At 41.7% G+C, this 14,569-nt stretch overlaps 1 protein-coding gene and 1 pseudogene across 7 annotated transcripts in view; one reads left to right on the plus strand and one right to left on the minus strand.

Moving 5' to 3' along the window:
- The window catches only part of HSF5 (heat shock transcription factor 5), a 54,991-nt gene continuing 40,422 nt past the window's right edge, over positions 1-14,569 (minus strand). For 3 of the 6 annotated variants that reach the window (XR_016223786.1, XM_051824784.3, XM_089317235.1), the window contains one exon: positions 1-2,296. Coding sequence is in view for 4 of the 6 variants with exons in the window: in XM_051824784.3 (XP_051680744.2) it covers positions 2,226-2,296 (71 nt within the window). In the remaining 2 variants the exon portion in view is untranslated. The remainder of the gene's footprint in view (positions 2,297-14,569) is intronic. The other 3 variants (XM_089317233.1, XM_089317234.1, XR_016223787.1) reach the window with 2 other exon arrangements.
- Positions 6,533-7,057, plus strand: LOC149121173 (large ribosomal subunit protein uL23 pseudogene; annotated as a pseudogene). The gene has a single exon (XR_016223789.1). The product of XR_016223789.1 is annotated as a large ribosomal subunit protein uL23 pseudogene (transcript).

The raw sequence follows: 14,569 nt of genomic DNA on the forward strand, positions 1-14,569 counted from the left end.
TCTAGTTGGAACACTCACTTTATTGTTGACTGATTAAAATTTATCGGTGCATAAGGTGCTGGAATACTGAGGTGCTAGTCAGGAAACTTGTTAGTATATATCAGACCCTACTGACTAATTCACATGAGGATTTTATTTTACCTTTTGCCATTTTGCCCAAGTCATTGATGACAGCTTTAATTGATAGGTATCAGGCATGTGAGTACAGCAGGAGATCCAGCTCCTTGGTCTGCTGTATTCATGTATTAAAAAAAAGTTTGGAAAGCTGATTAAGGCATTTCATTAGTTAAGCCTTAAAACCACTGAAACCAAATCTATGCCAAGGTTCCTGCTTGACACATGTTCCTCAAAAGATATCATCAATTTCAACATTCATAACGCCAAGAAAGGCAGATTGAAGGGAAAGAATATCACCTATATAGTTTATCAGCTCTTCAACATGACAGAGAAAAGGCAAAGTTCCTTCATTAGGAAATTGGGTCTCCTCTTCACATACACTGCCAAAATATATAGTCTAGACAAAAGATACAGAAATCTTGATAATCTGTTCATCTTTTAAGCCTTGCTAATAAAGACGAATAAATGCCCATCACATGGACATCAACTGGTCTAATTGGACGGATCAGACAGGTCGATTTTCAGAACCTACATTCCTATTTAACTGAGTCACTGCAGACCAACACAGCATTCACCTGTTTACAAAAAAAATAAAAACAGAAAAACAAAACAAAACGAAAACATAGATTTTGGTTAACACATTTAGGGTTTGACATCATTGGGAAGGCACAATGCAATTTAAGAAACAACTCGTTAACCCACAATAGCTGGTACAATAAAGTCATGTCACCAAGTGCCTTTTCTTTTTCATTGCTTACATATTCCTAAGCTTTCCTTTTGTTTCTGCAGTGCTTATTAGGAAAACTGAGGCAGAACCCAGTAAGAAAGTTACAGTCAATTGAAAAGACTTTAAATTAAGAAATTTCTTGCTGTCATTGGGTGAGCAAGTAGCAATCAACCACAGAAACTGGACATCCAAGATGCACGCCTCTCCCAAACAACAGCCCCACAATCTCACTACTCAAATTCAGAATCTTATCGAAAGGATGAAGAAAAAAATGTTACAGTCTATCCCACTATCTAAAATGCTCTCAGAAGCTTAAACTAACTACAAACTATTAAAAAAAATTAGAGACATAGCTTCTGCCAAATGACTGCTAATCAGTTTTCCCCCAAATCTGCACACAAAACCTTATGTAGGAGAGGATTTTATACTGAGTGTAAAAATCCAAAATAAGAAAACGCTGTTAAATCTCTTAATGTTTTTGTTTACACACTGTACATTTGCCCTTCAAAATAAAAATATTAAATATGTATCTTAATCCTTCTATCCTGTAATATTAATAAAAATATAAAGTTTTAGAACCATTAACAATACCAGCATTTATAAATACAGCTATATTAAACAAGTTAAATATTTTTCTTTACATTTAAGTATGTGACATATTAACAAACTTTACCATTTACGACAATGTTTCAACAAAATTAAAGAAAGATATGAAAATAGAAGAATGCTCCCATTAATATAAAAGAATCGAGAGCTGTTAAGTGTGATGGATGGTTCAAATCCGGGCGCCTTGCTCTTGAAACAGAATGCTGGGTTAGGAAATAAGAGAATTTCCTGGTTAATCAGTCAGAAAATTAGCTCTTTCCCAGAGTTTCTTCCCTAGAGTTTCTGAGCCATTTAGAACTGTGATCTTGGTGACCCCACGTGTCTTTGTTTCTCACACAGTCCTCTCTGAAAGGATCCCACTGTGACTTGAAGCAGAGACTGAACTCCCCGGGAGCTGTGCTGACTGCAGTTTGAGTGGCAACACAAGTCAGCACACACACACATTGCTCTCCAGTACCGTAGATGCAGCAGTTTTCAAACGCTTCTTGACCATAACAGAAGGCCAGGACTTTTCATTTGGAAGGGATCTGGGCAGCAAAAAAACATGGCTGCAAGATGTTTAGTAGTTTGTCAAGGTAAATTATCTGAACTGAACAGCTGTAGTAAATACCAAATTCCCAATTCTCAATGAACAAAACTCTCAATTAACAAAACAAAACAAAAAAATACTTTCTTTTCCTTAACAACTGAAAAAAATCCCAACAGTGTGTCATGTGCTAGGCTAGTCTGCCTCCAGCTATAGCTTGTGCACAATGTCACATTCGTCACCCATTCCTCACTCTTTTAATTCTTCTTCCTTTGGAAAGTGCTCCTGCTTGCAGGCCACGTCCACCAGCAGATGAAGATCTAAAAAAAAAAAAAAAAAAAAAAAGATTGTTTACTCACACTTAGCCTCTCAGACCGTAGAGTTCTAAGTCTCCAGGTGGGAAGAGTAAGTTGTCTATGTCACACCTGCAGAATTCACTCTAAAATTATATTGTTCTATCAGATTCTCAATTTCAAGGCATTTCTATGATATTTCTAAAGCACACTGATGCAGCACTGTTGTTAACCCAAAGAGATCAACAAAGTTCAGCATTCTCCTTTGCAGCAGTATAGCCAAGCTCCTTTCCATTTTAATTACCTTTTAAAAAATTATTTATTTATTTGAAAGGCAGAGTTAGAAAGAGAAAAAGAGAGAGTGAGAGATCTTGTATCCACTGGTTCACTCCCCAAATAGCCACAACAGCTAGGGCTGGGCCAAGCTGAAACCAGGAGCTTCTTCCAGGTCTTCTACGTGGGTGCCAGGGGTCTAAGTGCTTGGGCCATCCTCTGCTGCCTTCCCAGGCACGAAGCTGGATCAGAAGTGAACCTGAGCCCATATGGAATCCCAGCACTGTAGGTCCCGGCTTTAACTTACTTAGCCACAGTACCAGCCCCAATTACCTTTTATTATAAATGAAAAAGTAAGGAAAAGTGTCAAAGAGATCAAAGTGAAATATATACACATGAAAGAAAATTCCTTTCCTCCATGCTATAAGCATAGATGGGTGGGTGGTAGGAATATGAAAAGGTAATGTCTTAAGAAAAGCAATGCTAAAATAAGTAATCACTACTGTTCTTCAAGTTGTCTGCCTCCAAACAATTCCCACTTACTAATACAGCAGATCTCTTGTGAAAATACCCAGCTGAGCCGTCTTTTAAAAGAAGGAATCTGCTCAAGATTCAGAGTGCTTCATCAACAAGGGAAAGAAGTGGAACATGAACTCACATACCAGGTTCTGTAATACAAAAGAGCTAAGATCATGGATAGAAGCACAGTTAACAGGCTTACACGAGGAACACAAGCAGCAAGAAAGGATCCTATATGGCTTAGAGTTCATCTAATTAGTTTGCAACTTCTAGAATATGACCAGAGCGCCTTTTTAGTTTGGCTTTGAAGCTCACACTTTTGCCCTGGCATTTTGAAGTTAACCTAACGTATGCAGCATGAGCCCTCCTTTCCTCCTTTCCCTTTATTCCTTCTGTCCTTCCTGCTTGCTTGCCTGCCTACCAGCCTGCCTGTCTGCTCGCTCTCTCTCTCGCTCACTCTCTCTCCTCTCTCCAGATTTGTTTATTTGAAAGGCAGAGTTACAGAGAGAGAGAGAAAAGGAGACACACACAAAGAGATCTTCCAACTGCTGGTTCATTCCCCAAATGCCTGCAACTGCGGGAGCCGGGATGATCTGAAACCAGGAGTTTCTTCCAGGTCTCCCAAGTGGGTGCAAGGGCCAAGCACCTGGGCCATCTTCCACTGCTTTCCCACACATATTAGCAGGAAGCTGGATTGGAAGTGGAGCAGCCGGGACTCAAATCATTGTTCATATAGAATACAGGTGTCACGAGATGGCTCTACCCACTATGCCACAATGCAAGTCCCCTCTCTCATTCTTTTTAAAGATGTATTTATTTGAAAGGCAAAATGACACAAACACACACATACACAGAAAAAGAGTACAAAAGAGAAATCATTCATCCTCTAGTTCATTCCCTAAATGTCCACAATAGTCAGTTCTGGGCCAGGCTGAAGCCAGGAGCCAGGAACTTCATCCACGTCTCCCACATGAATGGAAGTGGCCCAAGCACTTGGGCCATCCTCTGCGCCTTCCCAGTTGTATCAGCAGGAAACTGGATCAGAAGCAGAGAAGCTGGGATGCAAACCAGCACTCCAATATGGGATGCTGGTATCACAAGCAGCGGCTTCTAACCTGTTGTACCACAATACCAGCCCTCTTCTCTCTACTTTTTAAGGTTTATCCCTTTATTCTAGACATACAGAAGCTTTTGTTGCTATGTTTCGGGAACACAGCTGTAGGCAAGACCAATCCACAGCCTTGGCAGAATAGCTGTTTCAAATAAAAAGGAATACTATTATCATCTTTGAGAAAATCTACAAAGCATCAGAACAGTATCTAATTTTTGTCATATTTTGTAAAAGGTAAACTAGTCACTAGAGGCAGGTGCTCTCATTAAAGTAAAATCTATGTAATACATAAAGAACAAATAATTCATCCAGATATGCATCTTGCATAGGGAAAAGGGACTACCAGCTTATCAGTGAACATTGGCTGCCTGTACACCTGTGATCATGGCAGCATCTTTCACAGTGCCAAAAGGTGGAAGCAACACAAGTGCTTATCAACAAACGAATGGACAAAATGTGGTATATTTACCTACACTGGAATATCAATTGGCCTTAAAAAGGAAGTTTTTATTTTGATACACACTACAACATAAATGAGCCTTGAAGATACTATAAACCTTTAAGATGTAGTCACAAAAGTAAAAATATTATATGATTCCACTTATCTGGGGATACCTAAGGAGTCCAGTTCACAAAAAGTGGAATGGTGGCTGCACAGTCAGAGGAGAGGCGTTATTTGATGTGCATGGAGTTTCAGTTTGGGAAGATGATAAAATTTCGTTTTTGGATAGTGGTGATAGTTGCACAAATGTGAATATACTTAACAATCCTGAAGTGTGTAGTTAAAAATGGTTAAAATGGTAAATTTCATGTTATATGTTTTACCAAAAAAGAACTGACTTATGTACAGTTTAAATAATAATAGTAATAATAACACTAATATATTTATGTAACATCTTTTTCTCAAGTAGCTAAAATGCATTAATACAAGGTCATCTAATTAATTCTAAGGAATAAGTAGGTAACTGGAAGGAAGAAATTCTAAGCTGTATGGCTAATATAAAGCCAGTGATTTCTAAACTTTGCTGCATATTGAAATCAATTGGGGATCTTTCCCAAAAAATACTGATACCTGGGGCCACCTCCAGACATTCTGATCTAACTGGTAGAGTGCAACCTAAGCATCTGGATTTTTGTAAGCTGACCAGAAGGCAGAAGATTAACACCTTATTATGATCAGTTTCTAAACACCTCAGCTCCATATCAAAACAAGAAGGATAGGCCACACTGTAACAGCAAATGTTACAATAAGAGGCCGGCTCTGAGGTTCAGCGGGTTAGCTCACTGTTTGCAATGCTGATAATCCATATCTGAGTGCTGATTCAAATCCCAACTGCTCTGCTTCTGATCTAGCTTTCTGCTAATGTGCTTGGGAAGGCAATGGAAGATGGCCCACGCACTTAGCTCTCTGCCACCTATGTGAGAGAATGGATAGAGTTCCTGGCTCCAGGGTTGAGTATGACACAGTCTCAGCTGTTATAGCCATTTTGCCTTTCTGAAAGGCAGAGTTAGAGAGAGAGAGAAGAGAGAGAGAAGACAGAGAGAGGAGAGAGAGAGAGAGAGGGAGATATCTTCCACCTGCTGGTTTACTCCCCAAATGGCTATAATAGTTGGGGTTGGGCCAGGCCAACGCCAGGAGCCTGGAACTCCACCCAGGTCTTCCACATGGGTAGCAGGGGCCCAAATACTGACCATCTTCCACTGCTTTCCCAGCAGCATTAGCAGGGAGATGGATTGGAAGTGGAGTAGCTGGGACTTAAAGCCATGCTTACATGGGATACGAGCATCACAGACATCAGCTTAAACAACTGTGCCACAACATGGGCCACATACATCTTTACAATAAGATTTTGGGATACAAACATACCTAGCTGCAATCTACTTTAAAAGCAAAGTAGGAATTCTTGATAATGACAAAGATAAAGACTATTAAAGCAACTACAGATTTCATATGGGGAGGTACACTGAAGAACAGCAGTAACAAATCCCCTGAACTTTAATAACTAAGTGTTTTTTGTTTGTTTGTTTGTTTGTTTGTTTTTTTGACAGGCAGAGTGGACAGTGAGAGAGAGAGAGACAGAGAAAAAGGTCTTCCTTTGCCGTTGGTTCACCCTCCAATGGCCGCCGCGGCCAGCGCATCACGCTGATCCGAAGGCAGGAGCCAGGTGCTTATCCTGGTCTCCCATGGGGTGCAGGGCCCAAGGACTTGGGCCATCCTCCACTGCACTCCCGGGCCACAACAGAGAGCTGGCCTTGGAAGAGGGGCAACGGGGACAGAATCCGGCCCCCCGACCGGGACTAGAACCCAGTGTGCTGGCACCGCAGGCGGAGGCACAATAACTAAGCTTTAAAATAGCATTTGGCCTTTTCACCAAGATGGCGCTGAAGGCGAAGAAGGAAGCTCCTGCCCCTCCTAAAGTCAAAGCCAAAGCGAAGGCCTTGAAGGCCAAGAAGGCAGTGCTGAAAGGCGTCCACAGCCACAAGAAGAAGAAGATCCGCACGTCCCCCACCTTCCGGCGGCCCAAGACACTACGCCTCCGACGGCAGCCCAAATACCCTCGGAAGAGCGCCCCCAGGAGAAACAAGCTTGACCACTATGCCATCATCAAGTTCCCCCTGACCACGGAGTCGGCCATGAAGAAGATAGAAGACAACAACACACTGGTGTTCATTGTGGATGTCAAGGCCAACAAGCACCAGATCAAACAAGCTGTGAAGAAACTCTATGACACTGATGTGGCCAAAGTCAACACCCTGATCAGCCCTGACGGAGAGAAGAAGGCGTATGTGCGGCTGGCTCCTGACTATGATGCTCTGGACGTTGCCAACAAAATTGGGATCATCTGAACGGAGTCCAGCTGGCTAATTCTAAATATATGTTTTTTCACCATTAAAAAAAAAAAAAAGCACTTGGCAATACCTTCTAATAATGAGCATCTAAACATAATAATTTTATTAAAGTGAGCTTCCTTCCTTAACAAAGCTGCCAATAAAGGAATTATAAAGTACAGAAATCAATAAAAACAAAACAAAACAAAAATAAGAATATTGCATCCATGTGTTTGGGAGGTTAATTCCTACTAAGTGCACCCTCTAGAGTAAGGGCTACAACTACAATGAAATCTGATCTATAATCCAATAGCTACAAATTGGGGAGTCTTTTCTTTAGGAATGAATTGAACCTTACTCTTACATTCAGTTTCCCTTGACCAAACACCCATCAGAACATAAAAGTACAGCTTTCACAATGAGATTAATATCTGGATACATTCAGTTTAAGATAATAACACTACAGAAATTAGAGGAACAAAAATGAGTCTAACAGTTTTTACCTCTTGGTATTACTGATCCAAGAGGTATTTCCTTAAGTCAACATGTGTTCAAAAGGCCCACACAAAGCATGCCAATAACTCTTATCAACAGCTTCTTTCTAATAAAATACACATCAGTAAAGTCTCTATAGTTTGGATACATAATCAACTTTAAGTCTTCTAAAAAAAGGCAAAAAAGCTTGAAGTGTGAGATGTCTCTACTTACACAGGGTAATAACATTTTTAAAATAATTACAGAATGACATTGGTTGACTCTTTGTTATAAGATGCTCCTGTTTAATGGGATATTGAACAATAATAATATTCCAACAGTTGCTATATTCATAGTATTTCAGAATTTGGAAGTCTCTTACAGTGAATTGAACCTTATTGATGGGACATAGTAACAATGAGTTCAAACTTAAGTGGTATTTCAGGATGTTTATAATTGGTTCCTATCACTAATACTTAAACTGGAATTCAGTATCTATCAAAATACTATTCCATTTTGAGCTCTTCCAACAATGAGTACCTCCCTATTCCATTAAGGACTTCTTTGGCCACCAATGATAAAAATGTGAAAAGATCAGAAGCTAAGAACAAGGAATTAGACTTCTAATACAGAGTTAGCAAACTTTTTCTGTATATAGCGAGATATGAAATATTTTACGTTTTATAGGCCTTATAGTCTTCATGCAATTGCTCAGATCTGCAACTGCAGCATGAAAGCAAACATACACAATATGTAAACAAATGGGTGTGACAGTGTCACAATAAATATTTAATATGGACATGGAAATATAAATTTCATATAATTTTCATGTGCCATGAAATACTCTTTTGATTTTCCCCTAACAATTAATAAAATTTTCAAATATAAAACCCATGTTTAACTTGCAGGCCATATGCAATATAGGCAGAGAGCTAAATTGCATCTATAGGTCATTGTTTACCAACCTCTGTTCTAATAACAGAAACTAGGGGTACAATCAAAAGATATTTAAACAAATCAGAAAAAAGTCATCAAGTTGAAACTGTCGTAATAGTTCTGAAAAATTATCTTCTCCAAAGAAGTTATACAATTTGCCAACAAGCACAAGCACAGGAAAACATTAGTCATCACAGAAGTGCAAATCAAAACCACACTGAGGTACCACTTCACACTACTAGGGTGGCTCTAATAACAATTTTAAAATGGAAAATAAGTGCTAGCAAGGATGTAGAGAAATTGAAACTCTTGTACGTTCCTGGTATGCACATAATAGAGTTCAGCCATTATGGAAAACAGTTTGGTGGCCTCAAAAACTTAAACATAGGAGCTGGCATTATGGCATGGGGTAAAGCCATAGCCTGTGACACCAGCATCCCATATGGGCACCAGTTCCAGTCCTGGCCACTCCACTTCCAATCCAGTGCCCTGCTAATGTGTCTGGGAAAGCAGCGGAGGATGACCCAAATGCTTGGGTCCCCGCAACCATGCGGGAGATCCAGATGAAGCTCCTGGCTCCTGGTTTCAGTCTGGCCCAGCCCTGGCCATTGTAGCCATTTAAGGAATGAACCAGTGGATGGAAGATTTCTCTCTCTCTGCTCTCTTACTCTGCCTTTCAAATAAATAAAACAAATATTTAAAATAATAAAAAAAGCATAGAATTACCATATGACCCAGCAATTTTTAGGTATTCACCCAAAAGAAGTGAAAATAGATACTTAAATACTTGCACATCAATGTTCATGGCAGCATTATTCACAATGGGTAGAAGGTAGAAATAGCCCAAATGTCCATTGCTGGATAAATGAATAAACAAATTGTACATACATTGTAACATAATATTATTCAACCACAACAAGTAATGAAGTATAGATACACATGCTACAGTGTGGATAAACTTCAAAAACACTTTGCTGGCAAGAGAATGGTGGTACAGCATGTTAAGTCATTGCTTGCAACCCCTGCATCCCATACTGAAGTACCTGGTCTGAATCCTGGCTAATCCACCTTTCCAATCCAAATTCTTGCTAATGTGCGTGGGAGGCAGCAGACGGTGACCCAAGTACTTGGGTTCCTGCCACCCATGTAGGGGACCCAGATGTAGTTCCTAGCTCCTGGTTTCAGCCTGGCTTAGCCCTGGCTATTGTGGGCATTTGGGGAGTATACCAATGGATGGAAGATATCTCTGTTCTGTCTTTCTCTCTTTCTCTGCCTTTCAAACAAATAAACAAAAATATTAAAGAAAAAAACCCAACACTATGCTAAGTGAAATATATCAGACAAAATAGGTCTCATACTGTATGGCTTCATTTACGAAATATTCAGAACAGGTAAATCCACAGAGACAGAAGACAGACTGGTAGTTGACAGGAAGTGAGGAAAGGAAGATTTGGGAATAAGCGCTTAATTATTACAGTATTTTCTCTTGGGGTGATGAAAATGTTTTGAAAGTAGATAGAAATGGAGATTATATATCATTCTGAACATACTCTCTGTCCCTGTGAATTGCTCACTTAAAATGGGTTATGTTAGATTAATTTCACTTCTAAAAAGTTATCTTTACTGGGGGCAGCGCTGGTGGCTCAGTAGGTTAAAGCCATGGCTTGCAGCACCGGCATCCCCTAGGGGCGCTGGTTCAAGTCCCATCAGCTCCCTGCTAATGTGCCTAGGAAGGGTAGTAGAGGATGGCCCAAGTGCTTGGGTCTCTGCACCAGCGTGGGAGATCTGGATGAGGCTCCTGGCTCCTGGCTCCTGGCTTTGGCCTGGCCCAGCCCCAGTCATTGCAGCCATTTGAGGAGTGAACCAGCAGATGGAGGATTCTCTCTCTCTGTTTCTCCCTCTCCCTCTCTCTAACTCTGCCTATCAAATAAATAAATAAATCTTCAAAAAAGTTATCTTTTCCTATCAAGCTTGAAATGTTCAAAAAGGAAGAAAAAGCATGAAATCATTATAAACATTAAATTCATAGCCATATATACCTCAGTTTTCAGTGCTAGAGCATGGTAACGAAATACAGAATTTTATCTTTTATAAGAATCACACAATTCTTATTTCCAGCAGAAATAAAACTGTAGAGGACTACTTGTGTATCCCTAATGCACCTGGCTTAGTACCAAGTCCAGAGTAGTTATTAAATAACTACTTGTTTTTTTTTTATTTTTTTATTTTATTTATTTATTTATTTATTTTTTGACAGGCAGAGTGGACAGTGAGAGAGAGAGAGAGAGAAAGGTCTTCCTTTTGCCGTTGGTTCACCCTCCAATGGCCGTCGCGGCCAGCGTGCTGCGGCCGGCGCACCACGCTGATCCGATGGCAGGAGCCAGGAGCCAGGTGCTTTTCCTGGTCTCCCATGGGGTGCAGGGCCCAAGCACCTGGGCCATCCTCCACTGCACTCCCTGGCCACAGCAGAGAGCTGGCCTGGAAGAGGGGCAACTGGGACAGAATCTGGCGCCCCGACCAGGACTAGAACCCAGTGTGCCGGCGCCGCTAGGCGGAGGATTAGCCTAGTGAGCCGCGGCGCCGGCCAAATAACTACTTGTTAAAAGAAACCAAATGGGGACTGGTGCTGTGGCTCTGCAGGTTAAAGCCATAAGCCTTCCCATATGGGCACCAGTTTGAGTACCGGCTGCTTCACTTCTGACCCAGCTCCCTGCTAGAGTGCCTGAGAAAGCAACAGAAGATGGTCTAAGTGCCTGGTCCCCTGTCACCCATGTGGGAGACCCAGAAGAAGCTGCTGGCTCCTGGATTTGGCCTGGTCCTGTCCTGGAGGTTGCAGCTATTTGGGGAACAAAATAACGGATGGAAGATTTCTCTCTTTGCCTCTCCTCTCTCTGTAATTCTGACTTTCAAATAATAATAATAATAATAATAATAATATAAAAAAAATGAAACCAAAGGGGTGGTTTAACTCTTCAAATATTCAAACTTTACCTAATTCAATCCTTGGCTAATTAAAAGACTGCTCACAGGACCAGTGCTGTGGTGTAGCATGCTAAGCCTTCACCTGTGGCACTGGCATCCCATATGGGCCCCAGTTCAAATTCTGGCTGCTCCTCTTCTGATTCAGCTCTCTGCAATGGCCTGGAAAAGCAGTAGAAGATGGCCCAGGGGCTGGTGCTGTGGCGTAGCAAGTAAGGCCTCTGCCAGTTGTGCCAGCATCCCATATGTGCACCATTTCAAGTCCTGGCTACTCCACTTCCGATCCAGCTCCCTGCTAATGGGCCTGGGAAAGCAGCAGAAGATGGCCCAAGTGCTTGGGCCCCTACACCCACATAGGAGACCCAGAAGAATCTCCTGGCTCCTGGCTTCGGATTGGCCCAGCTCCAGCTGTTGTGGCCATTTGGGGAGTGAACCAGTGGATGGAAGATTCTCTCTCTCTCTCTCTCTCTCTCTTTCTCTCTGTAACTCTGCCTTTCAAATAAATAAATAAATCTTAAAAAAAAAAAAAAAAAAAAAAAAAAAAAAGGGATCCCTGACTTCTATGTGCAGAAAATACCAGAGGCCGACAGTGGAAAAAGGAAGACCAATTAAGACACTGTTTCAATCATCTAGATAAGAGAAAGTAGTGGCTTGGACTATGGTGAGAGCTTCTAAAGTTGGTGATAAAATGGCCATATTTGGGATCTGGATCCAGAGCTGAAAGGATATGCTGATGGACTGCATGTGTGAGAGGAAGGAGTCAACAGAGACTTCAAGATTATTGGCTGACTAGATGACCAGATGTGCTATTTATTTACAAGTAAGTAAGTGAAAGTAGGGAAAGGGCAGAATATGTTTGAGACAACTACTGGACACATAAGGATGTCCAGAGTGTAGGTAACAGGGCACATATGGCTGAAGTTCAGAGAAGATGAGGTCTTAGGGCATAAATTTAGGAATCATCACATAAAGGAGATAATAAAAGCAAAGAGATTGGCTGAGATCATCTGAAACAGAGAAAGAAGAGAGGTCCCCAAAAATTGAGCTCTAGGGTTCATCGGTACTTTTTTAAAAAAAAAAATTTATTGGTTTCTTTGAAAGGCAGAGTTACAGAAAGGCTCTCTAAATGCCTGCAATGGCCAGGACTGGGCCAGACCAAAGCCAAGAACTCCATCAGCTTCTCCCACATGGGTGGCTGGGGTACAAGTACTTGGCCATCTTCTGCTGCTTTTCCAGGTTCATTAGCAGGGAGCTGGATCAGAAGTGGAGCAGCTGGGACTGCTCAGATGGGATGTCATGTCACAGGCAGCAGCTTAACCCGCTGTGCCACAACACTGGCCCAGCATTTCGATAGAAATCAGGGAAGTTGAAAAGAATTCAGTAAAGAAGCAGCCAGTGATTTTGAAGGAAAATCAGGAAAGGGTGATGTTCCAGAAGCTGGAATGAGGTGCTTCAGGAAGCTTGAAGCAATCTTTCTCAGTGTTGCCGAGGTAGAGTACAATGGTGACTGAGAACTGACTGCTGGATTCAGCAAGGCAGCTGTCATCAGGAACCTTCACAGCAGCAGTTCCACTTGAGCAGGAAGAATAAAAACCTGACTGCAGTAGCTAGGGTAAGGACATACTTCAAGGAGAGTTCCTCTAACGATGGCAGAAAATATGAAGCAATAACTGGATAGAAATATGAATGAAGGAATGATGAAAATAATTTTTAAAGATTTATTTATTTATTTATTTGAAAGTCAGAGTTACTATGAGAGAGACAGACAGAGAGAAGAAAGATCTTCCATCTGCTGGTTCACTCCCTAAATGACTACAGTGGCCGAGTCTAGGAAAGTTGAAGCTAGAAGCCAGGAACTCCAGCCAGGTCTCCCATATGGGCACAGGGGCCCAAGCACTTGGGCTATCCTTTGCTGTTTTCCCAGGCACATTAGCAGGAAGCTGAAACAGAAGTGGAGCAGCTGGGATTCGAACTGGTGCCCATATGGGATGCCAATGCTGCAGATGGCAGCTTAAGTGCTGCACCACAGAACTAGCCCTAAAATGAATTTGACATAGGGCCTATGGGGGCTGGTGCTGTGGCACAGTGGGTTAAAGCCCTGGCCTGCAGTGCCAGCATTCCATATGGGTGCCGGAAAATGACCCAAGTCCTTGGGCCCCTGCACCCACATGGGAGACCCAGAAGAAGCTCCTGGCTTCAGCTCAGCTCAGCTCAGCTCAGCTCAGCTCTGGCCACTGTGGTCATTTGGGGAGTGAACCAGTAGATGGAAGACCTCTCTCTCTCTTCGACTCTACCTCTCTCTGTAACTCTTTAAAATAAATAAAAATAAATCTTAAAAAAAAACATAGGACCTATGATGGCATGTTTGCATGTTGATGGAAATTATCTAACATAAAAGATAAGATGTGATTATTGGAAAGTAAAGAGGATTTAGTAGAAGCTAAGTCTATGACTATACAAAAGGGATGGAATTCTGTACACAAATGGAAGGGCTGGCTTTTCTCCATTTAACAGGAGGAAAGAGCATAGAGTTACAAGTGTAGGTAGACTGGTAGATATGTCAGTGAGAGGATATTGAAGTTCTCTTCTTGCTGTATCTGTTTTCTCAGTAAAATAAGAAACAAGGTCATAGTTATGAATGAAGAGAGAAGAGGGGCAGTGGAAACTGAAGCAGAGAGGAGAAAATATGATACAGTGGCTTTGGAGAATGAAGAATGTATTGATTAAGAAATATTATAGGATTTTTCAACCCTGAATCCATGTGAATTTAAGATGAGACCAGCTGGGCTAGCGCTGTGGCATTACAGGTTAAGCTGCCACCTGCAATTTTGGCATCCCATAAGGCTGCTGGTTTGAGACCTGGCTGTGTCTCTTCTGATCCAGTTTGCTGCAAATGTGCCTGGGAGGGTAGCAGAGGATGGCCCAAGTGCTTGGGCCCCTGCACCCACTTGGGAGACCTGGAAGAAGCTCCTGGCTCCTGGTTTTGGCCTGGCCCAGCCCTGGCCATTGCGACCATTTGGGGGATGAACCAGTGGATGGAAGATCTCTCTCTCTCTCTAACTCTGCCTTTCAAATAAATAAAAAATAAATCTTAAAAAAAAGTGAGACCAGTCATCTGTAAAGGAATTAGTTGTAAACAACATAAGATGCTACATCCCATGTCAGAGTGCCTGGGTTCC

The sequence above is a fragment of the Oryctolagus cuniculus genome, chromosome 17 (assembly GCF_051225735.1).
Source record: "Oryctolagus cuniculus isolate XC-2025 breed Fujian yellow rabbit chromosome 17, ASM5122573v1, whole genome shotgun sequence".
Lineage (NCBI taxonomy): Eukaryota > Metazoa > Chordata > Mammalia > Lagomorpha > Leporidae > Oryctolagus > Oryctolagus cuniculus.